Consider the following 25,853-nt stretch of genomic DNA (forward strand, 5'->3'; position numbering starts at 1 on the left):
TTATAGATTGTTTTAACTTGCTCAAGAAAGTACACTATTCAGATTTGTTATGCGATGAAATGCACCACTGCAGTTAACTGAACCATTAACGTTGTACAACTGAAATACAGATTGGGCCATTCCCTATATTATTTGTTTATTTAGGGTTCCGTATCTCCTTGATTAAACAACAGTGCAAAATAAAATAGTCGGACCTGAACAGAAAACCCTCCCGAAACGCTAGATGTCACTGTAGGTTTTTATACTCGGTGCTTGTTTTAGTAGCAAGTACAGTCAATCTCGCGATGTTCTGTATTCTACAGCTGAGCGCTGACGGATATATGGTGACTGCTGTAGTTACAGAAGTAGACTTGCAAAAAGACTGCAACAGGAGGTAATGTAAAATGCAGCTGTGTGAATGAGCATACCATTTGTTTTCTTATTAAAACGATTGCATGGTGGTTTAAATAAATAAATAAACACACGGCCATAACGGTTTCATTTATTGTGTTTACATACCCGGTAAAACAACATACTTTAGTAGTACAGTACGCATTCTTTATGAGTATGGTTATTTACATAATTTAAATACAGGCTATATGATATATTAACTTTAAAAGCTGCAACATACATACATCTCCTAATTAAGCACTATGCTTTATAAATCCAGTTGGACAGTGGCAAATTAAATGTGTGCCGAGTTCATACAAGGAAGTCTGTCATTTTCCTAGGGTTGCCACCTGTCCGAGTTTGACCCGCACAGTTCGGGAATTGGCATTTGTGTCCGGGTGGCAGGAATTAACAAGCATGAGTAACATCGATCTCCCTTTAATGTTTTCTTTGACATAAACGAGTTGCTTAAAGGATTTACACTATCTTATTAGAAATGTACCGTTTAGCACTGATCTGTATATTGTACTTTTTCATTTATGTATGTGTTATAGTTTGCGATGCATGCATGTGACATATCAAATGAAAGGCCACAACATTTCCGTTAATGTTATGTAAGTTGCAACAGGATCAGACATACTATATGTGGTAGCGATGAGAATATATGGGGATTTGCCATGACATAACGACTGTAAAATAATTCTGACCGTCACAAACGGGCTTTTCAGGCTCAGAAATCCAGTGACTGTGGAAAAAATGTTTGTGAGAATAAAAACAAGTAGACAGCATCGTTACTTCAGAAATTACATTGACTTACCACGGCGTTACTCGTCACCACAGCTACTTGTCTCGGGTAAGATTAACATAACATGTTAACGCTACTATTTTTCTGGATTGCTAGAAATATCAAGAGCACAATACTGTGTATACAGCATATTTATTGATTTGTACCGAGATCTGGTGATTATGTGTTAAACTGTATTACAGTATAATACTGTACTGCCGTTTTGATAGACTAGGCTGACTGAGAAATAACTTTGAACACAGTTCTGGGTTCCTAATACTGTCTTTGGTGGATAAAGCACAACAAAGGATGTGTTTAAACATGACTGTATCTTTTAACAAACAATACAAAACAGAAATAAATTCTAGCTACTGCTTTGGAACGCAAACTAAATTTAACCGGATCCCAAACTTTCACTCAGTCAGACCGCTAATCTGGCTTACTGACTTTAAATATATATTCACAAATCACAGCTTTACTGTACTTTGTTTTAAGGACACTGTACACCCCCAGTCAATTAGTGTTCTTGCATAGCCACAGCATTCTGGGAGATGTCGTTTTTCATTCCTCATTTAAACAGCAAGAACTCCAGGGTAAAGACTGCATACTATTTGGATTCCTGTGTATCTCCCTTCTACAATTTTACCCCATATTCTACCATAAAATTAATTTCCACATGAACACCCCCCTTCTAATTTTTATTTCAGATATATTCTGGGCAGATTCAGGAACAACAGCAATTTTATCATCACTTTATAAATCTCCATCAATTACACAAACGTTAGATTTAAACTCAGCGTTTGCATTTCTTTCCTGGCTTTAACCATTGTTCAAACGCTTACAGTCCACTTCTCGAAAACTGATCGCTGGCAATGATATTTGTGTTTTTTAGTTTAGGAGAAACGATCAGTAACTGCGGATTAAATGACATTGTTTTGCTCATTTTCTTTTTACCTTGGAACAGTATGTGATGTGGTGATACCATAATTAGAACATGGCTACACCTCCAGTCGCTGGGGCAGGGTTGCCCTCAGGACCTTTTCCAGGGCAGCAGGGCCAGGCAGCACGGGAAGTGAACACAGCCTCCCTCTGTCGCATTGGGCAAGAAACAGTGCAGGATATAGTCTTCAGAACCATGGAAATCTTTCAGCTTTTAAGGAACATGCAGGTAGGTGACATATCACCCTGGACAAGATCATATGTTTGCTTCAGACAAGCTGAGACAAAAGAAGAAAAGATAATGGTGAAATATATAGTCATATATTAATTATAATAATGCTGATATTTTCCACCCAAAGCTGATAATAACGGGGTAGTCACTGCTGCACAGAAAAGTATATTAAAAAAATCTTGGTGTTTAAAGAAATGTGTTTTAACTCATTTATTAATATGCCACAAGTGAAAATGGGTGATGTAATATTTATTGTTGATTTTATTATTTGAATATTTCAGCTGCCCAATGGTGTGTCGTACCATGCAAGCACACATCAGGACAGGCTGGGAAAGCTTCAGGAACACCTCCGCCAGTTGTCAGTCCTTTTCAGGAAGCTTAGACTAGTGTACGACAAATGCAACGAGAATTGTGGCGGGCTGGATCCTGTCCCTACAGAGGCAAGAATTGTCTCCATTTAATTGTCTCTGTCCATTTAATGTCGTCTATGAGCAACTGACATCAGCAGAAAGCAAAGCATAATGACACTTAAACCAAAGTGCTGGGGATTAAACAAAGCATCTGATAAAAATGACTTTGACTTAGTGCATATATTTATACATAGGGGCATGTTTAGCTTTGATGAGCTTAAACTGCTCATTGTGATATTAGCCGGAATGAGCTTTCATTCACTTATCTTGGCTTGCCAACACTTTCTTACATTTATCTAGGGGTGGAAAATATAGTTACTTCAGTCAGCGGAAACCATGAGAGACCATGACCACATGATCATCTGAGCCAAAGTCATTTTTGTCGCCCATGCCTGCAGTTTCCATTGAGGTTATAACTTACTTAAGTTGTAACCACATGTAGTAAGTTTTTAAAATACTGTTTTTTGTGTTTGACGTTCAATTTCTTTTAAAGGAAATGTGTGTTACACAGTGCTGTTGTGTAATACCTATGCATTCCCTGGAGCAGAGCTCTCCAACCCTGGTCCTGGAGAGCTACTGTGGCTGCTGGTTTTCGTTTAAACCAATCTCTGAATTACTTAATTGAACTAATTATTGTCTTAATTAGCCAAGATTAACAGGTGTACAGGTGTTTCAGATCTTTAGCCAGCAATGATGTAAAGACACCTATAAAACCTGCTGGATAGGGGCACTCCAGGACCAGGGTTTGAGACTCCTGTCCTGGAGTATCTGTTTGCTTCTATACAATTGTTCATTGAAAAAAAAAAATAGCTAAATGGAGTATAACATTATTCTGCATATTTAAATGCAGCTTTATATCTAATAGTAATAGTTACTGGATATTACTATATTTCCAGCAGATGTCAGTATAAAGCAGGGGAGTACACATTACAATTGTGATTACAGCTCCAGCATTTAAGTATGCAATTGTCATAATACTAAACACAAGATTAGCATCAAACTGCACACGAAAGCGTATTACAATATATTTTCTTTGACAGCTCAGTCAATAATTTAACTACCATTTCAGTTGCTGCTGTTTTTCTTTTTTTTTACGTCACTATAGTTTGCTCTACTAGACCAGGGCCTAGAATATGGTCAGCTACTCTGATATATTTAGCCTTCAGTGGCCTGTAGGTCTTGGGAAAAAAAAAACTTACTATGATTAGAAACAATTCAGTACATTATATTTAGCAGTCTCTGCTAGTAGAGGTTGAGGACTAAATAACAGGAGTGGTTTATTCAGCTCAGTATAGTACGGTACATCACGTACAGTAATTAGGTGATCTTTTTTGTGTGTTCTTAAAAGGATAAAACAGTAACCCCTAATAGGCCTAATAACATGGAGAGATAGGCCTACATGATCTGATGCTGGATGATTTGCTATATTTGAAAGATGAAAAAAGCTAGTATTACGTAATTACTTGCCCTATTATATGGCAAAAAGTATTAAATGTAATTTTCAACTGATTTATGTCATTATTAAATATCTTATGCTATTCGGTGGATCGATAAGTCATTGGACAAAGAGGAGGGTTTTCCTGTTGTTTTTCATGTCAAAGGATACCATGTTAAACACCTTGGACTAGATTATCTGAGGAGTTTTTAATGTAATATAGGGGCTTGTATTTGTTTCTTATTTGTTTTAGAATTGTAATTGTGTTGCTTTCTTGTCAAGGCTCCATATAAAAAGAACATAAAATACGTAATGATGGTAAACTCAAGTAAATAAGTATGTTGTAACCCTGGCTATTGCAATAATACAACAAAGTGACTCTTCTAATGCACCTTCCATCACCAAGCCCATCCCAAAGCGCTTCTCAAGAAGCTCCGCTGAAGTAACTTGACTTACCATTTCCAATTCTAAACTCTATAAACACATGTTTTTATCAAGACTTAAAGTTGTGAAGCTCAGTCAAAATCTATAATTTTCCAGATCCCATAAGCACTACAAATGAATGATCTGTCACCTGTTAAATCTGTGAATATGAATGTAATAAAATCACTGCTTTAATATGGAGCCAGTTCCCTTCAAATGATTGTAGCTTACAAAATAATTTTGTCAATTTTTCACGGCGCTCACATACCTTCGCTATATAGGTCTCTTGTTTTGAAAGAAATCTTTTTTAGCAAACGTGTATTTTCATTTTAAAACATGACATCTGGAACTACACTATTTTAAAGAAACCTCTGTTTTCAGGCCTTGCCTTCTGATAGTCTTACACGTCCATGTTCATTTCACCTAGACCGTGAATCTCCACACCTTCAGAGCCTCCTTTCCTGTTAGTAACCAACCAGCTCACTGACGTGCTTAGCAGCCGCCAGTGAGATGATTGACCCCAAAGACTCTGCTGATGTTAAATGACCCAGGCAGTGGAAGGATAACATATTTCCTGGAAAGGAAGGCAAACAAACTGAGAACTTGTAGTGCCAGATGCCATGTTTTAAATAGATGCTTGCGATATCATGTTTCCTTCTAAACTGCACATCCAAGATGTATATAGTCAATGGAACTGCATGGCAGGTAAGATTTAGGTAAGTGTTTTGTTAACTACAACCACTTAAACGCCTTGCACGTTTAGTTCAGAATCACTCTTGGGTTCATTGCCTAATCAACTGCAAAAAAGTGAGTGTTATTTTGTGGATCGAACCTGATTCTGAGAATTAGAATTATAATTCTTGCCTTCACCACATCCTAATACAACCTTAAGTTCACAGACAAAATTATGGTAGCATAGCAAAATGGCAATCTGTGTTTTATATAGTAACAGCAGCTTCTTAAACCCATGAACTACTACATTTAGCTCAAGTTGTAACAAATTCTGCTGGAACCATGTTTTTATATCCAAGAAGCAAATTGAAAGTACATACTGTGTAGTCATAGATAGTTGAATCATCAACCTAAAGGTGGTGTTGAGTCATTTTCCAAGAGGTAAAATAAGCAAAATAGCATGGGGGCCCTGTAAGGATGTGTTAGCATAACAACTGCTTTGGAAGTGTAACTTTTTACTTAACTGTTACAGCAACTGATACCATACATGGAAGAAGATAGCTCCAAACATGACGATCGCTCCACGAACCAGTTCCGATGTGCCAGTGAAGAGAGACGGGAGGTGATGGAGGTAAATAAGGTAAAGAGACCACTTTTGTGATTCTTTTTATTTCTATTTTGTAAGAAATGCAACACTACATTCATGCTGCTTAATTTGGTATAATTCAATGGTTATATTTTAAATATCTCCCCCAAAAAAGAGAATAAAACAAGCAAGACTAAAAGAAATTCAGCACACGAAAAGGAGGACCAGTGATACAACTGATTGTCCTTATAACAAGTATCGATTTTAAAATCTTGGTTATCACTCCTTCAAGATCAACTAAAAATTGGAACATCTCTCAGAAAAAGACCCATTTATAGATGGTTCCTGTGAAACCGGTTGGAAAACAGTATGGCTATGCTCCTGTTTGCCCCATAATGTTATTCTACTAGCACTTTAATTTTCTTTATAAGGCATAACAAACAATAGCACAGCCTCTTAATTATGGCTCCTGATTAAAGCATTATACACGGGGAGCACAGTATTTTCTATCAGTCAGTATACACGTGTCTGTATACCCTTATTGACTTGTCATACCGCCATTCGATGACTATTTAAGCATTCAAAATACGGATAAAAAACCTTTTTGAATCCCAAGGTGCTATTTACCTTGTATATACCTGATATTACATAGTGACAGGTTCTGTTGCAATTAGAGGTCTGCAGTGAATAAGATGTAGAATCTCAGAGGGATATCCGAAATACAATGTAATCTCCATAGCAACCATAACTGACATTAGTAATAGAACGCTGCTGAAATAGTATCCACATACTGTGTCCTATTGGGAAGCTCACAAAAACAGACTGCTAAAAACATTAGAAAATAGCATTAATATAGAACCATGTATTTCCTAGCATATTGTTTGTGTGAAAACAAGTATGTGTTGTAGAGTGTTGAAAATTTCTGAGACATATATTTGAATCTGTTTCAGATTGGACATTTTTCAAATTTAACTAAAACAAATGGACCAATCGCTGTGCTTTATTAACTTTTAAAGCAAAATGGATTTCCTGCAAAGGCTAGAGCAGAACATCTCAAGGTACTATAAGAAACACATTTGGTGGTATCAACTTAAGCCCCCAGTAATTCTCCAGGACTGTGCACGTGACGTTCTTAAAAATGAGTGTGCTGGCTGTGTCGGATATGTAAGCCTACATTTTATCCCTAATGCTCCGTTAAATCATGCACTGTTTGTGTTTCGTGTCTGATAATTACTATTCTGAATGACCTGTGATCTGAATTGCTTTATTAATTAATACTGGTGCATTGGGATTCAGTACTGCAGCCAGAAGTTCCATTCTTAAAAGGAATTGACAGCATATTCATAAGCAAAACCCTTTATTCCCTCTTCATCGCTGTACTAGTGCTTTTCCTCCTTGCCAACTTTAAAGCTTAAAAGTTTGCCTGACATGTATTGAGACTGCAAAATGGCATCAAGCACATTTGTGACAATTAAGAGCTTGTTTGAGATATTGTTCAGGGCCTATACTAGGTTTGATTGGGCAGTTCAATCTGAGTGCAGGTTGGTTAGTTTCATAAAATGGCTTTGGAAACAGAGTGCTCTGATTGGCTGAAAAGGATTACAAACCATGTTAATATGTCAATATAACCGTACAGTTTGGAACTCAGCTTCATCAAAACAAAAGCACTTTTAATTGTAAAGCAACAATGATCCATTAAAGCCTTCGGCCTTGTGCCTGATGAAGCACCTGAAGCATGCGATTACAGTATGTATCCAAGATCAAATAAATTTGAGCATACAGTAGTCCCTTGCTAATGCAGACACAGTTATACCGTTCATTCGGGTATGCTAGACGCAACATATGTGCCCCAATAATTATCAATTTAGTGTGACACAAGGTCACTGTGAATTGCATGATCCAAAGAGAAAATAAACGGAAGAACAGATAGAAGCCTACTCAAAATTATGAACAGGATTAAATGAGGGCACATAAACTCAAATTCTACAGTTTAAACTAAATGAGTTGGAAAAGCGCAAGAAACTTTCAGAAATACTGATGGACTCCACTGGTTCGAAAATGCAAGATGTGGACTACAGTAATTAAAACTCTGAATTAGAAGTCTTCAATTTGCTTTTTTGCAATTCTGATTCATACCAACAGAAAACAAAAGTAGCAGGTAGGCTATGGGTTTTACTTGCAGCCACATGTACACTGTAAAGTTGTCTGTGTAAATTAAAATACAATTTATTTCTGTAGTGTATATATAAGGTACTGTATAGTATCATAACGTCTTAATGCGGCACCAGGATCTATTTTGTGTTAATAGTGTATTAAGGGCCTGATTTACTAAGCGGCTGTAATTTGGCCAGAATTGTGGGAGGAAAATTGAGATGACTGCACATGGTATTTCCTAAAGTGTCACGCCCGATTTACTAATTAATTAGAAGCTAAAATACTGATAACAAAATAAGATAAAATTCTAATTAGCATACAAATTGTGAGTGGCAACAGTTCTGAAGTTGCGCATCGTATTTATTCTATTGGCAACAGGTGAGGGAGCTTACTTCCTGGCGGCGGCAGGGATAAGAATGAGAGACAGAAAGAGAGAGATCGGTAGAAGAAGATGGAGGTAAAGGAAAACAAAACCAAAACAAACAAAAAAACATAATGAATCTTGTAACATTGTGTCAAACAGTTGAAATTTGCTTCCAACACTGTCAATAAAGGTATTTAAAGGTTGGTTGGGTAGTTTTTTTTTCAATAGTATTATGTTATAGTCACTTAGTTTTATTATCATTTTCATCCCAAATGGAACTTTGGAACCGAGTGTTGCGGGCGGTTTCATGAGAAAGGTAGTTATTTAACGTAAGGCATGTGAAATAAAGGTCGGTTTCGGTGGGTTTTTCGTCAGCACTATGGTGCTCTCGCCTGTTTATAATAATAATAATGTATTTATTTGGCTGACGTTTTTTTCCATAGTGAGTTACAGTTAGTTATTTTACATACATCATTAATTCAATGCAAATGAGGCAGTGGCGCTATTCCGCCCCTTTCATTTTGCATCCGCTAATCCTTGTTTTCCGCACGGAAATGGGAATAGTAAATAGGATGGGGACAGAACTGCACGCGGTAATCATGTTTTGCGTATGGTAAACGCTTCGTAAATGAGGCCCTAAGTAGGCTATGGTAAAAAAGAAAATACTCTTAAATCATTTAGTTTCAATTAAAAAATAACCTTTCATTATTTCCTCATTGCACAGTGATGTGTACAATGCAGCAACATGATTTATTTTGTGTTAACAGTAACCTATAGGCTAAAGTAAAAAGTGCGTTAGGTATTCATTTGATTTTACTACTGTACAGATTTCTATTTTTACATAATGTAATGTGTACAGAAAACAACAATAATGTTATTTCAGTGCAATGATTTATACATTTAAAATGAATTGAGCACTATAAATGTGTGTGTGATTTTCATTTTTTTAAGCCCGACACCTTATTTTGGACAACCTGACTGTCTCTAGACATTTCTGGTTTAGCGAGGGACTACTGTATCTCAGTACAGCCACACGCCTATGAGTGTGTTATTGCTTACTGAAAGCATATGTCAATGCTCCAAATGAACTCTGCCCCCCCAGACTTCATTTTAATCCAGCAATGGTGGTCTCAGTTAAGTTTGTTTGGGCACACAGACTGAAATTGGTCTGTTGTTTCTGTGCAATGTGAAAACAAAAATATGGACGCAAACTATTTATTTTGCACTTAAGTATGATTGGAATTCAAAAGGAACTGAATTCTTAATTATTTTTTTCAGTTAATTTCCATACACATTTAACTAGATTCATTTGGGAAACAACTTATGTGAAAATGCCCTCATTTTAACCACAGATTTAAAATAAATAAATAAATAAAAGTTTACCAAGCACTATAACTATTGTTTGTGTCATTTCTGTGGCCATAACTACATTGAATTTGCATTTCTGGCTTTATGCATGTGTGGGTGGATGGATGGATTCTGTAATGTGTAGCTCTGTAATATGATTTTGTGACTTTCTGTATACTTGCCGAACAGCTTTGACAAAGTGGGTTAGTTTAAATGTTGTGTTTGCGTCATTGCAGGGTCAACTTGCGCTGGTAGAATTTTACAGATTTCTCATTAAAATTCCATTAAAATGTTGTTTTTTTTATTGTTTTATTTTCTTAAATCCAGTAACAGGATTTAATTGTGGGATGTTTTAAAAAATTGAATATGACGTTATTCAAGAAAATTGAATTAGATGTTACACACAAGGAGAAAATGATGTGGATGATCATGCCAACGTAAGTAACAAAGCCAAACAGGTTCAAAGCAAGACAGACAATCACATAGTTCTTTAAGATCAGTTCTGAAAATGTTTGTGTTATTAAAGCTCATGTCATATTTTACTTCTGAGCTGAGTCACAAATTATGCAGTATCTATTTTCAAGAATCTATTTTCCTCCTAAATCGTTTTTTTTTTTTTTTTTTTTTTTTTTTTTTTTTTAAAAAGACAAGATACAAAGTCACTGAACCTGGTTATGGTTCTTTGTTTCATTACATTACATCTTACTATTTCTTAAAATAATTCACAGAGTTTACACTTACATACTGTAGACACTTTTATTGTTTTATACCAGGTGTTTTTAATTATTTTGTTGTCCAACTCTGTATTTACATACATGTTTCAAGAAGCTTCACAGTGGTGCAAATGATATTGGTGTGTAACAGGGGGATTTGTTACGTGTGTGGGTCGTCACTGAATAATAATGAGGTAGACACAGAGCATTGGGTGTTCAGATTTAATAAGCAACACAGGCCGGACACTAGGGTACCAACAATGGTAATCCTAGTGCCGGATTTAATAAAGAAAACAAAACAAAGCTAAAAATAAAAGTTGGCCACACAAGGCAAGCACTAGTCCCACTAAAAGGAATGTACCGCTCCATTAACCTACTACACTATGCAAACCATCTCTGTACTATTTGGGATCAACATCCACTAAACTGACCTACTTATGCGCTCCCGGAGTCCTCTTGCCGACTCCGACATCTTCAAACGGTCTTTTCAAACGGCCTTGGCTGGGCAATGCCTTCACGAGCACCTACTTGCAGTGGAAGGGTTTCGTGTAGTTAATCCTGTAGAGCAGACGCTGTCCTCCTTGATGTCAGCAAAGCACTCCTTTGTGTAGCACAGTCGCCTTGAGCTGTGGCGCAGAGGCCCCCCAGCCAATCAGTACCTCCTGATCAACTGCACCGGGCAAACCTATCTGCTCAATTAGTTGCTTAGCAACGTGTCTCCTGTTGCGCGTCTCAGCTGCTTCCATAAAGGCACACATACACCCAAGAACCAGCGAGAGGGTCTCCCTGTCACATGGTGATATATTAATGTATGTGAAGAAGATAATGCTGCTTTTTGTATTTATACACTTGAACAAAATAGGTTAATAATTGGAAATACCTAAACCAATTTCACTTGTTTACCCAGCCAGATTTTAACAAGATTATATTTCACATAGTTTTTATAAACAAAATTTATTTTAAAAGTATCTGTAACAGGGATGACGTCACTGGGATCTTAGGTGCAGGAAGGAGCCAGATGCTCCACCTGAGATGTGCTGCTGGCTGTGTTTGTTTACAGGGCATGGCAGCCGGGGATTAGCCAGCTGTGAATCCCTGACCGGCCAGTGGGTGTGTCCCGGCAGAGCGTCTCCCTATAAAAGGGAGCTGCTGAGACACCCTCGGGGCTGATGGGCCAGGGAAATCCTTTTGTGATGAGTGACCAGACAGCAATGCGGCCGCCGTGTGTAAACCGGGGTCGCCGTTGTGTAAGAATAGTGTTTCGTTTAGGTGATATTTATACCTACCAAAGTATAAGAAGGGTGTGTCATGGAGAAGGTTCCTAGAGCGAGACCTCTTTTTAGTGGGAGCAGCACTTGGCTGATTGGCAGCTTTTAATTTCTAGTTGTGTTTTTTAGTTTGTGTTTTTGTATTTATTTTTGTTTATACTTCTGATTGTGTATTCACAGCCGTGCACTGTACCATTGCTGGTCTCCGTCTTACCCCATTGCTGGTACCTCTAATTTTTCTGGAAAACAATACTTGTGAATATTGTAAGTAAATCGTGGGTACTTATGTGGCGTTGGAACGTCAGCGCTCCATGTGCCAGTGGATACCCACAACCCCCTTTCACAGTATCCCTTTTTTTCCCTAAATATTCTTTATGTTCACTTCAAAGTTCCTTTCTGGATGAGCTTCCAGAATTTAAATTTATTTTCTTGGCTTGTTCCCAGTATAAATGGTTGCTTTCAGTCATGCAGATGTGTATAATATCTGCTGGGCAGAGTAAGTATATGAATACATTCATGTTGCAGATCATTAATACGAAGCCCCCGAAAAAAGACTGCTGTCGAGTTGTATAATTCTCCCTCAGCCTTTTTCATTACCAGCATTTTAAATATGCTGTTAATTAGAGTGAGCACTCTTTAATTAAATGAGTAAAAATGGTTCATACTTTGTAACAAGATATCCAAGCAAATAACACTCTGTTTATAGATTACAGTGTATTGTGGTGACAGCTATCTGATCCACAGCATTAGCTTATAGGCATTCTCTTATGACAAGTCTCAGATGTGAAAAAATCACATGCTCTTTGCTGGTATAAATTAGAGGAACAGCCTGGATTAATAATCTATTCACAAGCTGTCATTACTTACTTTATCGTTGTAGCCGAAAGATTCAGTTTAATTGCAGCCCTTGGAATGAATGTAGAAAAACCCAGGTCAAACTGTTCATCAAAGCATCAAAGAAGCATTTAAAGTGCTTGACATTTGAAAGGCCCTCGGGTTCGGAGTTACAGTGTCATGCTAATACATTCAGCGCTTATAATTGGTAGTCTCACAATTAATGAAATGCAGCACTTTCTGATGTTCTTACAAATGAAGTGTGATATTGATGCATAATAGTAGAAAAAAATCATTCTTGTTCGAAGGATGATAGGCTATTAGAAATACGTATTACAACATGTTTTGCCACCTTGCCAGAATTTGCACAAGTTTCTAAAATGGAAAGAGAAAAAACAGCTGGCCTGATGTGTGAGATTATATATATATATATATATATATATATATATATATATATATATATAAAAACATGATCAACAAAGTGTTGCTTCAGATTTGACAAGTGAGTCAGTGATTTTTAGTTTTTCCCATTGAGGGTCCAGGACTCTCAGCTAAAAATATGTCCCAGAGGAAATTTTGAGGCTCCCAATAAAGAACAAAGTTATGGTACACAACTTGTTTTTTCCTTCAATTATTAAAGTTTTGAAAAAAAATTACAATAATAAACAAACACTAAAAGCCACAAACAGAACTTTTTTTCTGTCTAAGACTGCATATATTTTTGCTCATTCAGTATTGAAAACTATGTGTGCTCTGCTGTCCATGCCAGAACACTAAGCTCTAGAAAGTGTTTTATTTTTTTATAATCTACCTTTTTTTTTTTTTTTTTTTAAATAAATGATGTTAACTTAGGTACCCTGGGGTAAACTAATAATATTATGTGGAGTAGTGGTTAGGGCTCTGGACTCTTGACCGGAGGGTCGTGGGTTCAATCCCTGGTAGGGGACACTGCTGCTGTACCCTTGAGCAAGGTACTTTACCTAGATTGCTCCAGTAAAAACCCAACTGTATAAATGGGTAATTGTATGTAAAAATAATGTGATATCTTAACAATTGTAAGTCGCCCTGGATAAGGGCGTCTGCTAAGAAATAAATAATAATAATAATAATATTATTATTTGATTGTATTTTTTTTTATTTTTTTTATTTTTTACAGTTTAACATTAATCATTGAACAATCTATAATTACTATACTCAACATAACCAATTTCACAACATGGTAAAATATTAAGCAGCTGCAATGAAAATGTCAACAGGTTGCGTAACTCTCTCTCTCTCTCTCTCTCTCTCTCTCTCTTTCTCTCTCTATATATATATATATATATATAGTGTAGCAAACCTCAGTCAAAGCAGGGAGGCGCACCACACAGGCGGAGGGCGGGCCTGAACCCAGGACCCCTTGCACTAAAGCATAGCGCCGATACCGCTGTACAAAAGAGCCGGCTCCTTTGCAAAGAATGGATATCGCGATTATGTCTCTGTGTGTGATTATGTCACCTACCAGCCCTCCTGCTGCCTTCCCCCATGCATACTACAATATATATATATATATATACACACACACACAGTGCCTTGCATAAGTATTCACCCCCCCCCCCCCTTGGACTTTTCTACATTTTGTAGTGTTACAACCTGGAATTAAAATGGATTTAATTGGGATTTTTACCATTTGATTTACACAACATACTTAACACTTTGAAGGTGCAACATATTTTTTATTGTGACACAAAAGTTAATTAAACAAAAAAAAAGACATTTGTTGGTTGCATAAGTATTCACCCCCGAGTCAATACTTGGTAGAAGCACCTTTGGCAGCAATTACAGCTGTGAGTTTTTTGGGGTAAGTACCAGCTTTGCACATCTGGATCCTGCAATTTTTGCCCATTCTTCTTGGCAAAATTGCTCAAGCTCTGTCAAGTTGGAGGGGGACTGTTGGTGAACAGCAATTTTCAAGTCTTGCGACAGATTCTCAATCGGATTGAGGTCTGGGCTTTGACTGGGCTATTCTAAGACATTCAGGTTCTTGTTTTTAAACCACTCCAGTGTAGCTTTGGCGGTGTGTTTAGGTTAATTATCCTGCTGGAAGGTGAACCTCCGCCCCAGTCCCAGGTCTCTTGCAGACTGAAAAAGGTTTTCCTCTAGAATTTCCCTGTGTTTGGCTTCATCCATCTTGCCCTCAATCCTGACCAGTTTCCCAGTCCCTGCCGATGAAAAGCATCCCCATAACATGATGCTGCCACCACCATGCTTCACCGTGGGGATGGTGTTCTCAGGGTGATGAGCAGTGTTGGCTTTGCGCCACACATAGTGTTTTGCACTAAGGCCAAAATGTTCAATTTTGGTCTCATCAGACCAGAGAACCTTTTTCCACTTGTTTGCTGTGTCTCCCACATGCCTTTTGGCAAAATTCAAACGGGATTTGATATAGGTTTTTTTCAGCAATGGCTTTCTTCTCGCCACTCTTCCATAAAGCACAGCTTTGTGGAGCGTCCAGATTATAGTTGTCCCATGGACAGTTTCTCCCATCTCAGCTGTGGATCTCTCCAGCACCTTCAGAGTTACCATTGGCCTCTTGGTTGCTTCTCTGACTAATGCCCTCCTTATCTGGTAATTGAGTTTTGGTGGACGGCCTTTTCTAGGCAGAGTCACGGTTGTGCCCTATTCTTTCCATTTTTTAATAATGGATTTAACGGTGCTCCGGGGGATGTTCAAAGTTTGGGATATTTTTTTATAACCCAACCCTGATTGGTGCTTCTCCAGAAATTTATCCCGGACTTGTTTTTGATAGCCCCTTGGTCTTCATGATGCTGTTTGTTTAGATATGCTCTCTAACAAACTCTGGGGCCTTCCAGAAACAGGTGTATTTAATCTGAGATCATGTGACACTTTAATTGCACACAGGTGGTCTCCATTCAACTAATTATGTGACTTCTGAAGGCAATTGGTTGCTCCAGAGCTTATTTAGGGGTGTCACAGGAAAGGGGGTGAATACTTATGCAATCAAGACTTTTCAGTTTTTTATTTGTAAATCATTTTGAAAAATATGTTGATTTTTTTCCCCACTTCGACATTATGGACTATTTTGTGTAGATCAGTGACAAAACACTACAAAATGTGGAAAAGTCCAAGGGTGGGTGAATACTTATGCAAGGCACTGTATATATATATATATATATATATATATATATATATATATATATATATATATATATATATATATATGTATAGATATACAGGGCTCTACGTTTAGATTTTTAACTGCTCGCCCCCTGGGCCACTGAGCTAGTGTTTTCACTGGCCCGGATGCAATTTTATCTTACCCAATATATTTATATATTTTTTCATGACAGTTTTTATTTTCAGTATGTTTCTAACTATGTATGGTAACCAAAGAGAGCCCACGTATCTAAAGAAAGTGGCTAAACGAAGCCTTTCAATATATGTTACTTCAGCCATTTAACATGCACACATTTGTGTGCTTGTCGGAAAATGAAAATACTGTATTCAAGATTTGAAAATGTATGTATACAAGTGATACTCATTTTTTTCACAAACAAACCCACAACCAAGCTGTTACCATATGGTCACAGCAACGCTAAAACTGAATTATAATAAGCTTAATTAGGGATGGGTCTGTGCAGTGTAGTCAAATACACGATTACAGGAAAAAAAAACACTATTATAATAGCATATTACATATTCGAATACACAAAATAAACATTACACATTACCTACTAGTAGAAGCAAACACGTATATTTTATTTTTTAATGCTGACACTTAACATGTGTTATGTCAGTCTTAAACCAGTTGTTATTTGCATATTAAACATAAGGACCCTAATTAAATTTAATTAAAACTTTGAATGTGTGAACTGAAATAAAATAAAATTATGTATATAGCAAGTGCTAAAAGAAGTAATCCAAACTTGGATAACATTGAAATTAGACAGGTAATTTTAATGTTATGATGAATATAAAGACATACTAAATGTTAAGCAGAACAACGCAGTGACTAATAAGCAAGATACTTGGCGTTGGAAAGGAGTTATTTTTTTAAACTATGGACTGCAGTTCAATGTAAAACATCTACTGTTGACTTTCTGTGAATGGATGGAGTAATGTCAACATTTGCACTGACCATTAAAAGTACAACCAGGTGTCCTTGTTTTGAATTATTTACAGGTTATTGAATAAACAAAGTAACTTGACTTAGATTCATCTGATGTCAGTACTTGATGGCTAGTTGTAATTAGTAATGTTAAATTATTGTAATGTTGGAATGTATTTTCTATTGTTTTTGCCAGGTTACAATATTTAAACTATTAAGATTATTTTATAAATATTATTTGTTAGAATTAAACAGATGTACAATATTTAGGTTGCTATATGATATGTGTTATTTTATTCTGAATACACTACAGCAAAAATTATTATTTGGTGGTTTGAGCAATATTATGCTACTGTTGCTTTAATTGGAAGAGATACACTGTGACGTTGCTGCTCATTGAATTCTGTATTTTAATTCAGTAAACAAAAGGAACAACTTGTGCCTAAGGAAACAGGGTATTGAACGAAGAAATCTAGTCTTGGACATTGTTTGTACACTTTGTGAACCCGGGTGAACTTTACCGCTTTACACTGTTATGCTGTCTGCTTGTACACACGCATTTGCCTTCTTGGGAGTGTAAGGGACCAGAGTTCGGGTAATCGAATACACAAAAATGTTGCACCCTGTATATTCAAATAGGAAACTATTCGAAATTCCCATTCCTGTAATAAACACTATTAAAACAATATTCAAAAAACAATAAACAAAATAATATCAATCCTTCTCAGAGCGTTGTCGCTTGTGTAGCCTCTCCCAGCCAGCGGCAGTCTTAGTATGAGTGTGATACCAACGAGTCCTGGAAAGATTGCGAATGGCATTTTTGACCTGAACACATCGGATCCTGAATCAAAAAGTTAGACAATTCGATCGCATATCTAGGTATCCATCGGGACATCTACTGTGAGACTGGATATGATGTAAACGAAATGTTGAATTCACAACAAATAAAGCTGCTGTTCTATCTGCAAGCCTGGGAAACTGACGCCAAACAAGGCAGAACATTACTTTTTTCCCACTGGCATAATGAAGCCTCCACTTCATTTTTTTTTCCATAATTACCTTCTTTATGATTTATTGATTTCAGCGGTTTTCTTTGGCTAAGTAGAAACCCCGATTTGTAAAAGATTTGCCATGTCTCGGGAACAAGTACCAACACAGCACTTCGGTACGTAGTCTCTCGATTCTGAGTGTACAACAAATATGACGTGCGGCGGGAAAATGAGCGCGTAGTTATGTTTTAAAAAAATAGTTTGTAAATTAATTTTCAGCTTTATAGCACACAGGTTCATTATCCTATATTCTTGAAACTGAAGCCATGTGCACTATATATATATATATATATATATATATATATATATATATATATATATATATATATATATATATATATGGGCCTGTGGTGCTTCATAACTATCGGCCAAACTGCGACCTCTCTATATATTAGTGCTCCCTCGCTATAAGGCTCTCGGTTATAACGCGCCTTGGATATAACGCTCTTACAGCATGTCCCCCAGTTCCCAGTGTTTCATGCAATATTTCTACAGTAAATACAGTACTGGTGTTTAAACTATAAACAACTTCTCAGTCTAACTTCTGTTTCTGTCTCTCCCTTTTGATACGGTATCTGCTGATGAAAACCTGCGCTGGCACTTAATTAATTAACATAACATAACACAGACATCTTATTCGTTTTATAACTAACTAAATAAATATTAGGCCTATTGCGTGGTTATCTTTCCTAATGTATTTACTTATTTTGCTGCGAGAGGAGCTGCGCTTTCTCCTAAAGACGAGCTGTTTCAGCCCCGCTCCGGCAGCCGAACCTTGGCCGAGCCCATTCCCTCTTCCCCTCTTCCCCTCTTTCCCTCTCCCCCTCTCCCGACCTGCTCTCCTTCTCACACTTGGTTTACATGTCTCTCGCTTCGAACTGAACTCCCGACCGCCGTTTAGCCAGGCTGTTTATAGTTTAAAAACTGCTAATTAAAATGATCCACGAGTGGGAATGTTACCTTTTTTTTGTAAAAAAAAAAAAAAAAAAAAAAAAGCGTTGATTACATGGTGCTTTATGCATTGTTAATTCACGGGAAGTTACATTTTTGCTTCACTATATGTGCATTTATAGACAGGGAGTTATTTTATTTTGTATTCTAGTCAGATATGTATTGTTATGAGTCCCACGGCGCCCCCCACCCCCTATCCTCCCCTCCCCCGCTTATAACGGTCTTTGGTTATAACGCTCATATTGTGTGCCCCCCGAGACCCGCGTTATAGCGAGGGAGCACTGTATATATAATTTGCTTATAGTGTCACTCCCTACCTAATTATTCAGCAAACTCATTTACATATTTATTATAGTACAGATCTATATATAAAAGAATAAAGTAACAATATGCATATATATATATATATATATATATATATATATATATATATATATATATATATATATATATATATATATATATATATATAATAAAACACCATCCCCTACTTTCTACATTTAGTACAAATGAATTGTCAAGACTGTTTCTCCTTATCATTTAGGAGGTTGTGTGGTCCGATGGTTAATGAAAAGGGCTTGTAACCAGGAGGTCCCTGGTTCAAATACCGGCTCACTGCGTGATCCTGAGCAAGTCACTTAACCTCCTTGTGCTCCATCTTTCAGGTGAGATGTTGTTGTAAGTGACTCTGCAGCTGATGCGTAGTTCACACACCCTAGTCTCTGTAAGTTGCCTTGGATAAAGGCATCTGCTAAATAAACTAAGAATAATAATCATGTTACAGTGGGACCTGGCCCTGGTTTGCTGAAGAGTGCTGGTGTTTTGTCTTTCAGAGGCCGACATTCCTCATTTATGCTTCTGGGTGTTAAGAGGCAATTGGCTTGGTCATAGGCTTGGAAAGTGCTCACTGACTTTCAGTTCTTCTAAGCTGTTGTGGGGAATTGCTGTGGTCAGGGAGTGTAATTGGACATTCTATATTGGAGAGATGACTGGAGAATAAAATAACTGGACAACTAAAATAAATAAATAAATAAATAACATATTTTATGGCTGGTAAACACAGGTGGCCACTTAGTTCAGCTGGCCATTAAGACCAATTGTCCTGTATATTACTGTTTAACCCTCCGTCAGTGGCACTAATAGGGTTCACACAGACGGTGGAAATGGGTGCAGATGCATCCCACATACATAAACACAGTTAACTTATAATTTAAAGTTAAAATACAGAAACATCATTTATATTATTTAATCAGTTCTTTATTGAATAAATGTTGTTTTGATGTGCTAAACATTTTTTAAACTTACTATAAACAGTAAATGTAAACTACAAAAATCTATTTAATATTGCACATGGAAACTCAACATATACAAAAATGAGTAAATAACCAAACAAACAATTTGTCAACACATACCCATATGAAGTTGCATTACGCATAAAAAGGCAGATGGTCTTTTCGTCAAAAATAAAAAGTGTGCACAAAAAGAATTTGCACACGGAACAGAAAAAGAAAGATACAAAATGCTCGAGAAAATCTTTAAAGTCCACTAGATTGGGGCACATGCCAAGAGAGACTGTGCAATAGTGGCAGACTACAGTATATATATAAAAAAAAATTTAACTCAAAGAAATGTTTATTTTTCTTCAATAATGTACTGTAGGGGATAATAAGCAGGGTACTGTAAATAATGCAGTTATCAAATACAGTGCGGGACACAAATGTATTATACACACATAGACTTTGATTCTAAGAGCATAGGGCTAACGTGGTGGAAACATAGGGCTAAAAGATGAATCTCTAGGGCTAAATCAATCATTTTAGGATACACCATTTCTACTACTATTCCACCTCCCTACAAGTCCTGAGCAGCGGCACATGGTAGCCTGCCTATACATTATATGAAAGACACACCTTTTTTACAGTTTCCGGAAGAATGAAAAAAAAAAGAAAAAACATTATCAGTGTGGACTGTAGCAGGTAATAAGCAGGATACTCTAAAGAAAGCAGTTATCAAATACAGTGACAAACAAAATAAAACCATCTCCTAAATCTTTTATGCATCTCCCCTAGCTCTCCTGTAACACCCAGCAACCTATTCTGCCAGTAAGAAGGAGCTGTTATTGCAGTATGTATATTTTTTGCAACCCTCAGAAGACACTTTACACATTTTGTAGAAAGATTACTCCCGTTTCCCAAGTCAGACAAAGATGTGCTTGGTATCAAAATAAAGGTTATTGTTTAAAGTTAAAACACATGTAAGAATATCCATAGATCTTTAGAGAGGTGTAAAATATGTTCATTTGTAAACATGGTCACTGATAGTGGTTTAAAAGCCTTCCTTTGAACTGCTATTATTAAAAAGACTTAATATATTATCGCAGTGCACGCTTCTGTTCTGTTCACAATTGAAATAGCGGCAACAATTTTGCCTGAAGAAGCAAATCTACTAACTGGAATAATTTTCCAGAGTAACTGTATGTAGGCTGCTGGCAATGAAGTTGATATTACTGTTTGGATAGTGTTGTTCAAGCATATTTAATCCAAATACTCTTATCCAGGATTTTTCCCACTAACATCTGTCGAGCTGGACTTGAAAACAGCAAGATATTTTTAAGTTTGTATGTATTAAACAGGAGTATCATTTTTTTGATGGTAGTCAAATACTGCAGAGGCCTTATTTTGTATCTTTCGATAGATATAGAGTTCTTTGTGTTTCAACCGGGTCAGAACAGTTAGCTAATTATTATTACAGTATAATATTTATGATTTATGGTATTATTGTTTTAACTTACCAGTAAGTGTATTTGGAAGACTTTTAGTAGACAATAGTGTTCAGTTAAAAAATAAGATATTCCATTGTTGCTTACAAGAGCATTGCCTGTTGGAAGAACACTGCTGATCTTAATCATTCTTTTTTTCCATACATTCGTAAGTATGGAATGAGTCAAATTCCTGTTGAGGACATTGGCTTGGTTTATATGCACGTGAAAATCGACTCTACAGTCATGACTGTGTGACGTTGTCACACGAATACATCGTGAAACAGCAAAAGGATGTCCTCTTGGCAGCGCGACTTTAAGGGCAGGGTCAATCGCTTTCTCACGAGAACAATAGCTGTACAAACCCATGGAAACCGGAGCAGGAATTGTGCTTGTGGCTCAGGAGATTTCAGCAGTCAAGATCCCTTTCTTCTTACTTAATCTCACATAGTGACCAGCAGAAAGGCTGTACAAAACACACACACACACACACAAAATGTGCATTTATGGACTACTTTAACACTAGAAGCGCCGCGGTTATACTCATACCTACAACCGCCAACCGCAGTCATTATCACTGTGTAATAAAATAAACATTTCAATTTTTTTTTATCTAAAACGAAAGTAACATATGATTTCTCTTGTGTGTGTGTGTGTCACTCGCAGCACAGAATCCAGGTTGAGCTGCTGCAGCCTGCAGCATTGCAGTTTTCTGATCGAAATGTCTCTGCTAAATCTCTGTGGCTAGCTTCAAGATGAAATCTCACCTACTGATATTTTCCTCAGTGCATTTATTGTACAAAACGAAGGAATTGATGGCTGCTAGGTCTAGTAGAGATAACAACAGGCTTGTATATATATATAAAAAAATATAATTTTGTAGGTTATATTCAAAATAAAAACTTGTATTGTAAAAGGCGGTTCTAGTGTAATTGAAATGTAACTTTTAGATGTTCCACAAACACACACAAACACACACACAAATATAAATTCTAAGTAGTATAAATTCTTAGTAGAAATTATATTTTATATAATTGTGTGTGTGTGTGTGTTGGAAAGGTAACCAGACAAACAAGTAGCTAATGCGCGGCGTAATTCAGAATGTGCGCGACAACACGTGAATTCATTTCTCTGGTAAAATGTTTTTATCTTCATGGCAACACATGAAGCTCTCCTCACGATATTCAGAGTCGTTCCTTTCCTACTTAGTAAGCAGACACGGACATTTAAATATCCCCTCCCCTAAATGACTATGAATTGAGTAATCTGCATTGGTATGGCCGATTTTTTTTCCTAAATCAGAACTGCATAGCAACACATTTTCTGAAAAGTACAGCAAACAGGTCGTGGGGAAAGCTGTCATGACTTGTGCATGTAAACACCGCCGTTGTTTGAAAAGAAAAGGAAACAACTCAAGATAACAGCATTTGAATCAGGCTTAACCTTCTGCTTCTGAAACCTTGTGTTGTGGAATTTAAACATATGTTGGCTTCATAAACTTTGGAGGTCACAATGTGAAAACTGTTTGCCAAAAATGCCAGCGCTATCATGTATAATATAGTTAAACAATGAATTTGTGGAAGGAGACATCATCCCATATGTTTAAATATCAGATATTATTGTCAGTGTTAATTATATGGTACTTGCCACACAAATCTGTGGCTAGTGACTGTTTTGAGAAATTAATTCTATAGCGGGATTACAGTTCTTTAAATAGCCCCAAAAATGTAAGAATGAGAAAGATTCTAATATATGTTTTCTGAATTTCTTTTATAGAAGCTAAAACAGAAGAACCAACAGCTGAAGCAAATAATGGATCAGCTCCGGAATCTCATCTGGGAAATAAATGCCATGCTGGCTATGAGAAACTGATGTGCAAGCAGCATCCGCGTAATCCTCAAGAAAGCTTCTACAAGTTCATTGCAAGTGTTTGAATACATAGAAGAAATGCTCTGGTTCAAAGGAAAATATGTAATTTATATTCAAGGAGAGACTGATGTGTAAACAGTGACATGAAGAGGTGTAGGCATATCCTTTTATATTGTTTTTTTCAAGCAGCACTAAGAGCATGCGTATAATATGAAGAATGTGTAAATCTTAGTCTGTTTCAATAGTGGTTTTATATTATGTTGGTATATAAAGTATTAGAATGTCAATATCAGTCTAAAGTTGTTAAACTGTTACTACTTTTAATTATATTTTTGTTGTCTGTGCAATTCCATTATTGTTTTTTTTTTGTTGGTTTGTTCAGGAAGTTCTACCCACCAGTCGCTACATTTTTAAGTGCAGGAAGAAAGGTTTGCCTCATGTTCGCACAACATTTTGATAAGTCGTTTTTCATTTCCTGTACCTTTTTTTTCAGACTTTGTTTTCAACTTAGAGTAAGTAACTGGGTTCCAAAAAAATATAGCATTACACGTCCCCACATGTAGCTACAGATGTTTAAATAACATATCTGTAATTTTTCTTATCAGTGTTAACATTCTGACATCGTTTTACACTTATATCTTTAAAATCTGTTTTAAAGCTATTTTCAAAATGGCTGTTGGGATTTGAGATCGGTCCTCTCTAAATTACTGCAGGAAGAGTGATTACATCTAAAAAAAAACATAAGTGCTCTGGCTATTCTGTTCCAGCATTAGCATAGATATTGTTCCCAAATGCACTTATTATTGGTGTATTTAACACTAGAACCTTCACGGCAGTCATTTTGACAGTTTGAGGTTTTTAAATTTAAATTCTGCGTGTCTGAAAGTTATACGTTTGTCCGTTTGTGACTTTTCCTAAATACATGTATTAAATACCCTGACGGTGTTCGAAAGGCAGGATCACGAAAATAAAGAAGTTATGATCCTGCTCATGTAGAACCGCCAAAGCAGTCATTTTGACTGCCTTTTACAATACATGTTTCTATTGTGAATATAACCTACAATATTCTATTTGTTTTTATATACAAGCCTGTTGTTATCTCTGCTGGACCTGGCAGCCATCAATTCCTTCATTTTGTACAATAAATGCACTGGGGAAAATATCATTAGGAGAGATTTCATCTTGAAGCTAGCCACAGCAGGCTGCTGCAGCTCAACCTGGATTCTTTGCTGCACCGAGTGACACACGCAAGAGAAAACATATGTTACTTTCGTTTTAAATTTTAAAAAAAAATAAAAATGTTTTTACAGTTTTGTATGTACATATACCTGTTTACTCACTAGATTATTTTAAAATGATTATTTTATTATAGTTTTTCATTTTTTGAAGTAGTGCTTTATACGTGGCAAGTTAGAAAATAAAGCATTTTATGTTTAATTATTCATTTAAATACAGTGTTTCAGCTGTGCAGGTGTTTGATATGACGTGCTTGAATAAAACTTTTGAGTTGTATCCGATAGTTTGTCTTTCATTTTAATACTGATGAGGTTTAAAACGTAACCGTCATAATGACTGCCGGTAGTTCTAGTGTTAATGAAAAAAGAACTGCCTTGATGTCATTTGGTTGTTTTCTGTTATCTATGAAAAGTAAATTGATTTGGCTATTTGCATTTCACTTTTACTCTTTATTTATGCTAGCTTGCTTTCATTTTATAATAACTCTTGCGTCTGCACGTCTTTATTCTCTATTAACGTATCTAAAGAGTGTTTTGCTAAAGTTGTTTCTCTCTTTCTCCTGTATCTGTGGCTGAGAAGAGTTTTAAAGTCTATGCTAAGCTATCCACAGCAGGGCTTAACCTGTGTGACTGGGTCACTTGTTGCTGTGTTACCTGTTTGACAATGTGGGCAATATTCCTTACACTATCAGCGCATTACAGCAGACATTTTGAAAATAGCTTTGAAAGTTATAAGTGTAAAAAGTTGTCAGGATGTTAACAGTGAAAAGAAAAATGACAGGTATATTATTTAAACAGTTGTAGCAACACGTGGTGACATGTAACGCTATATTTTACTCTTTAAGCCAATGTATCCTACCACCATATAATAAATGTATTTCCTGTGCAGCAAGTATAACAAATACAATGTGTAGCAAAGAGTTTGTGGGCTCCTGCTGTGCCTTACTATATAGTGTGATGGAAAGTAAATTGCTCAGTAAATTATGAGACTACAGTTATGCAAATTAAAGTATTTATTATTATTACAGTAGTATTACCCTTTTAATGACGCCCCCCCCCCCCCCCCCCTCCCGTAAACCATCACATGCCTTTGGGTTAAAAGTAGCATTGTGTTTTATTTTTTTAATCTATCTATATCGAGAGAGTGAGAGTGTGAGAGAGAGGGCCTTCCTTCAGTCTAGTTTCAGCCCATTTAGCTGATATTTGTGCTAGCCAACATCCAGGAAGGAAACAGCTTGGTTTCTTGGAGATTTTTCTTTTCCAGAAGCAGCTGTCTGCCTGCATCTGCAGAAGGTCAGTTGGGGGATTTCTGCATGAAAATATTTTCAAACCTAGCGTTATGTATGGAACAGT

At 36.6% G+C, this 25,853-nt stretch overlaps 1 protein-coding gene across 6 annotated transcripts; it reads left to right on the forward strand.

Moving 5' to 3' along the window:
- Positions 1 to 244: 244 nt before the first annotated feature.
- Positions 245 to 25,522, forward strand: LOC117394971 (mediator of RNA polymerase II transcription subunit 30-like). 6 transcript variants are annotated; one of them, XR_009315095.1, is made up of 6 exons: positions 734 to 1,222; positions 2,118 to 2,321; positions 2,606 to 2,764; positions 5,797 to 5,904; positions 6,801 to 6,908; positions 23,173 to 25,522. XR_009315095.1 is itself a non-coding variant. In XM_059012714.1 (6 exons), the coding sequence occupies exons 2-5, from the start codon at positions 2,148 to 2,150 to the stop codon at positions 8,416 to 8,418; spliced, it is 477 nt and encodes a 158-aa protein (XP_058868697.1). In that variant the 5' UTR covers positions 740 to 1,222; positions 2,118 to 2,147; the 3' UTR covers positions 8,419 to 8,461; positions 23,173 to 25,522. The 6 variants fall into 6 exon arrangements, 3 of the variants coding, with proteins under 3 accessions (XP_033849655.3, XP_058868697.1, XP_033849656.3); XR_009315093.1 differs by lacking the exon at positions 23,173 to 25,522 and adding an exon at positions 8,383 to 8,461 and having other exon boundaries at positions 735 to 1,222; XR_009315098.1 differs by lacking the exon at positions 6,801 to 6,908 and adding an exon at positions 19,183 to 19,303 and having other exon boundaries at positions 737 to 1,222.
- The last annotated feature ends 331 nt before the right edge of the window (positions 25,523 to 25,853 follow it).

Source organism: Acipenser ruthenus, chromosome 3 (genome assembly GCF_902713425.1).
Source record: "Acipenser ruthenus chromosome 3, fAciRut3.2 maternal haplotype, whole genome shotgun sequence".
Classification (NCBI taxonomy): domain Eukaryota; kingdom Metazoa; phylum Chordata; class Actinopteri; order Acipenseriformes; family Acipenseridae; genus Acipenser; species Acipenser ruthenus.

Excerpts from the sequence above, each read along its gene's own strand:
- LOC117394971 (XM_033993764.3), top strand. The coding sequence starts at position 2,148 with ATGGCTACACCTCCAGTCGCTGGGGCAGGGTTGCCCTCAGGACCTTTT. Across the intron at positions 2,322-2,605 it reads AGCTTTTAAGGAACATGCAG|CTGCCCAATGGTGTGTCGTA; the intron begins GTAGGTGACATA and ends TGAATATTTCAG. Across the intron at positions 2,765-5,796 it reads TGGATCCTGTCCCTACAGAG|CAACTGATACCATACATGGA; the intron begins GCAAGAATTGTC and ends TAACTGTTACAG.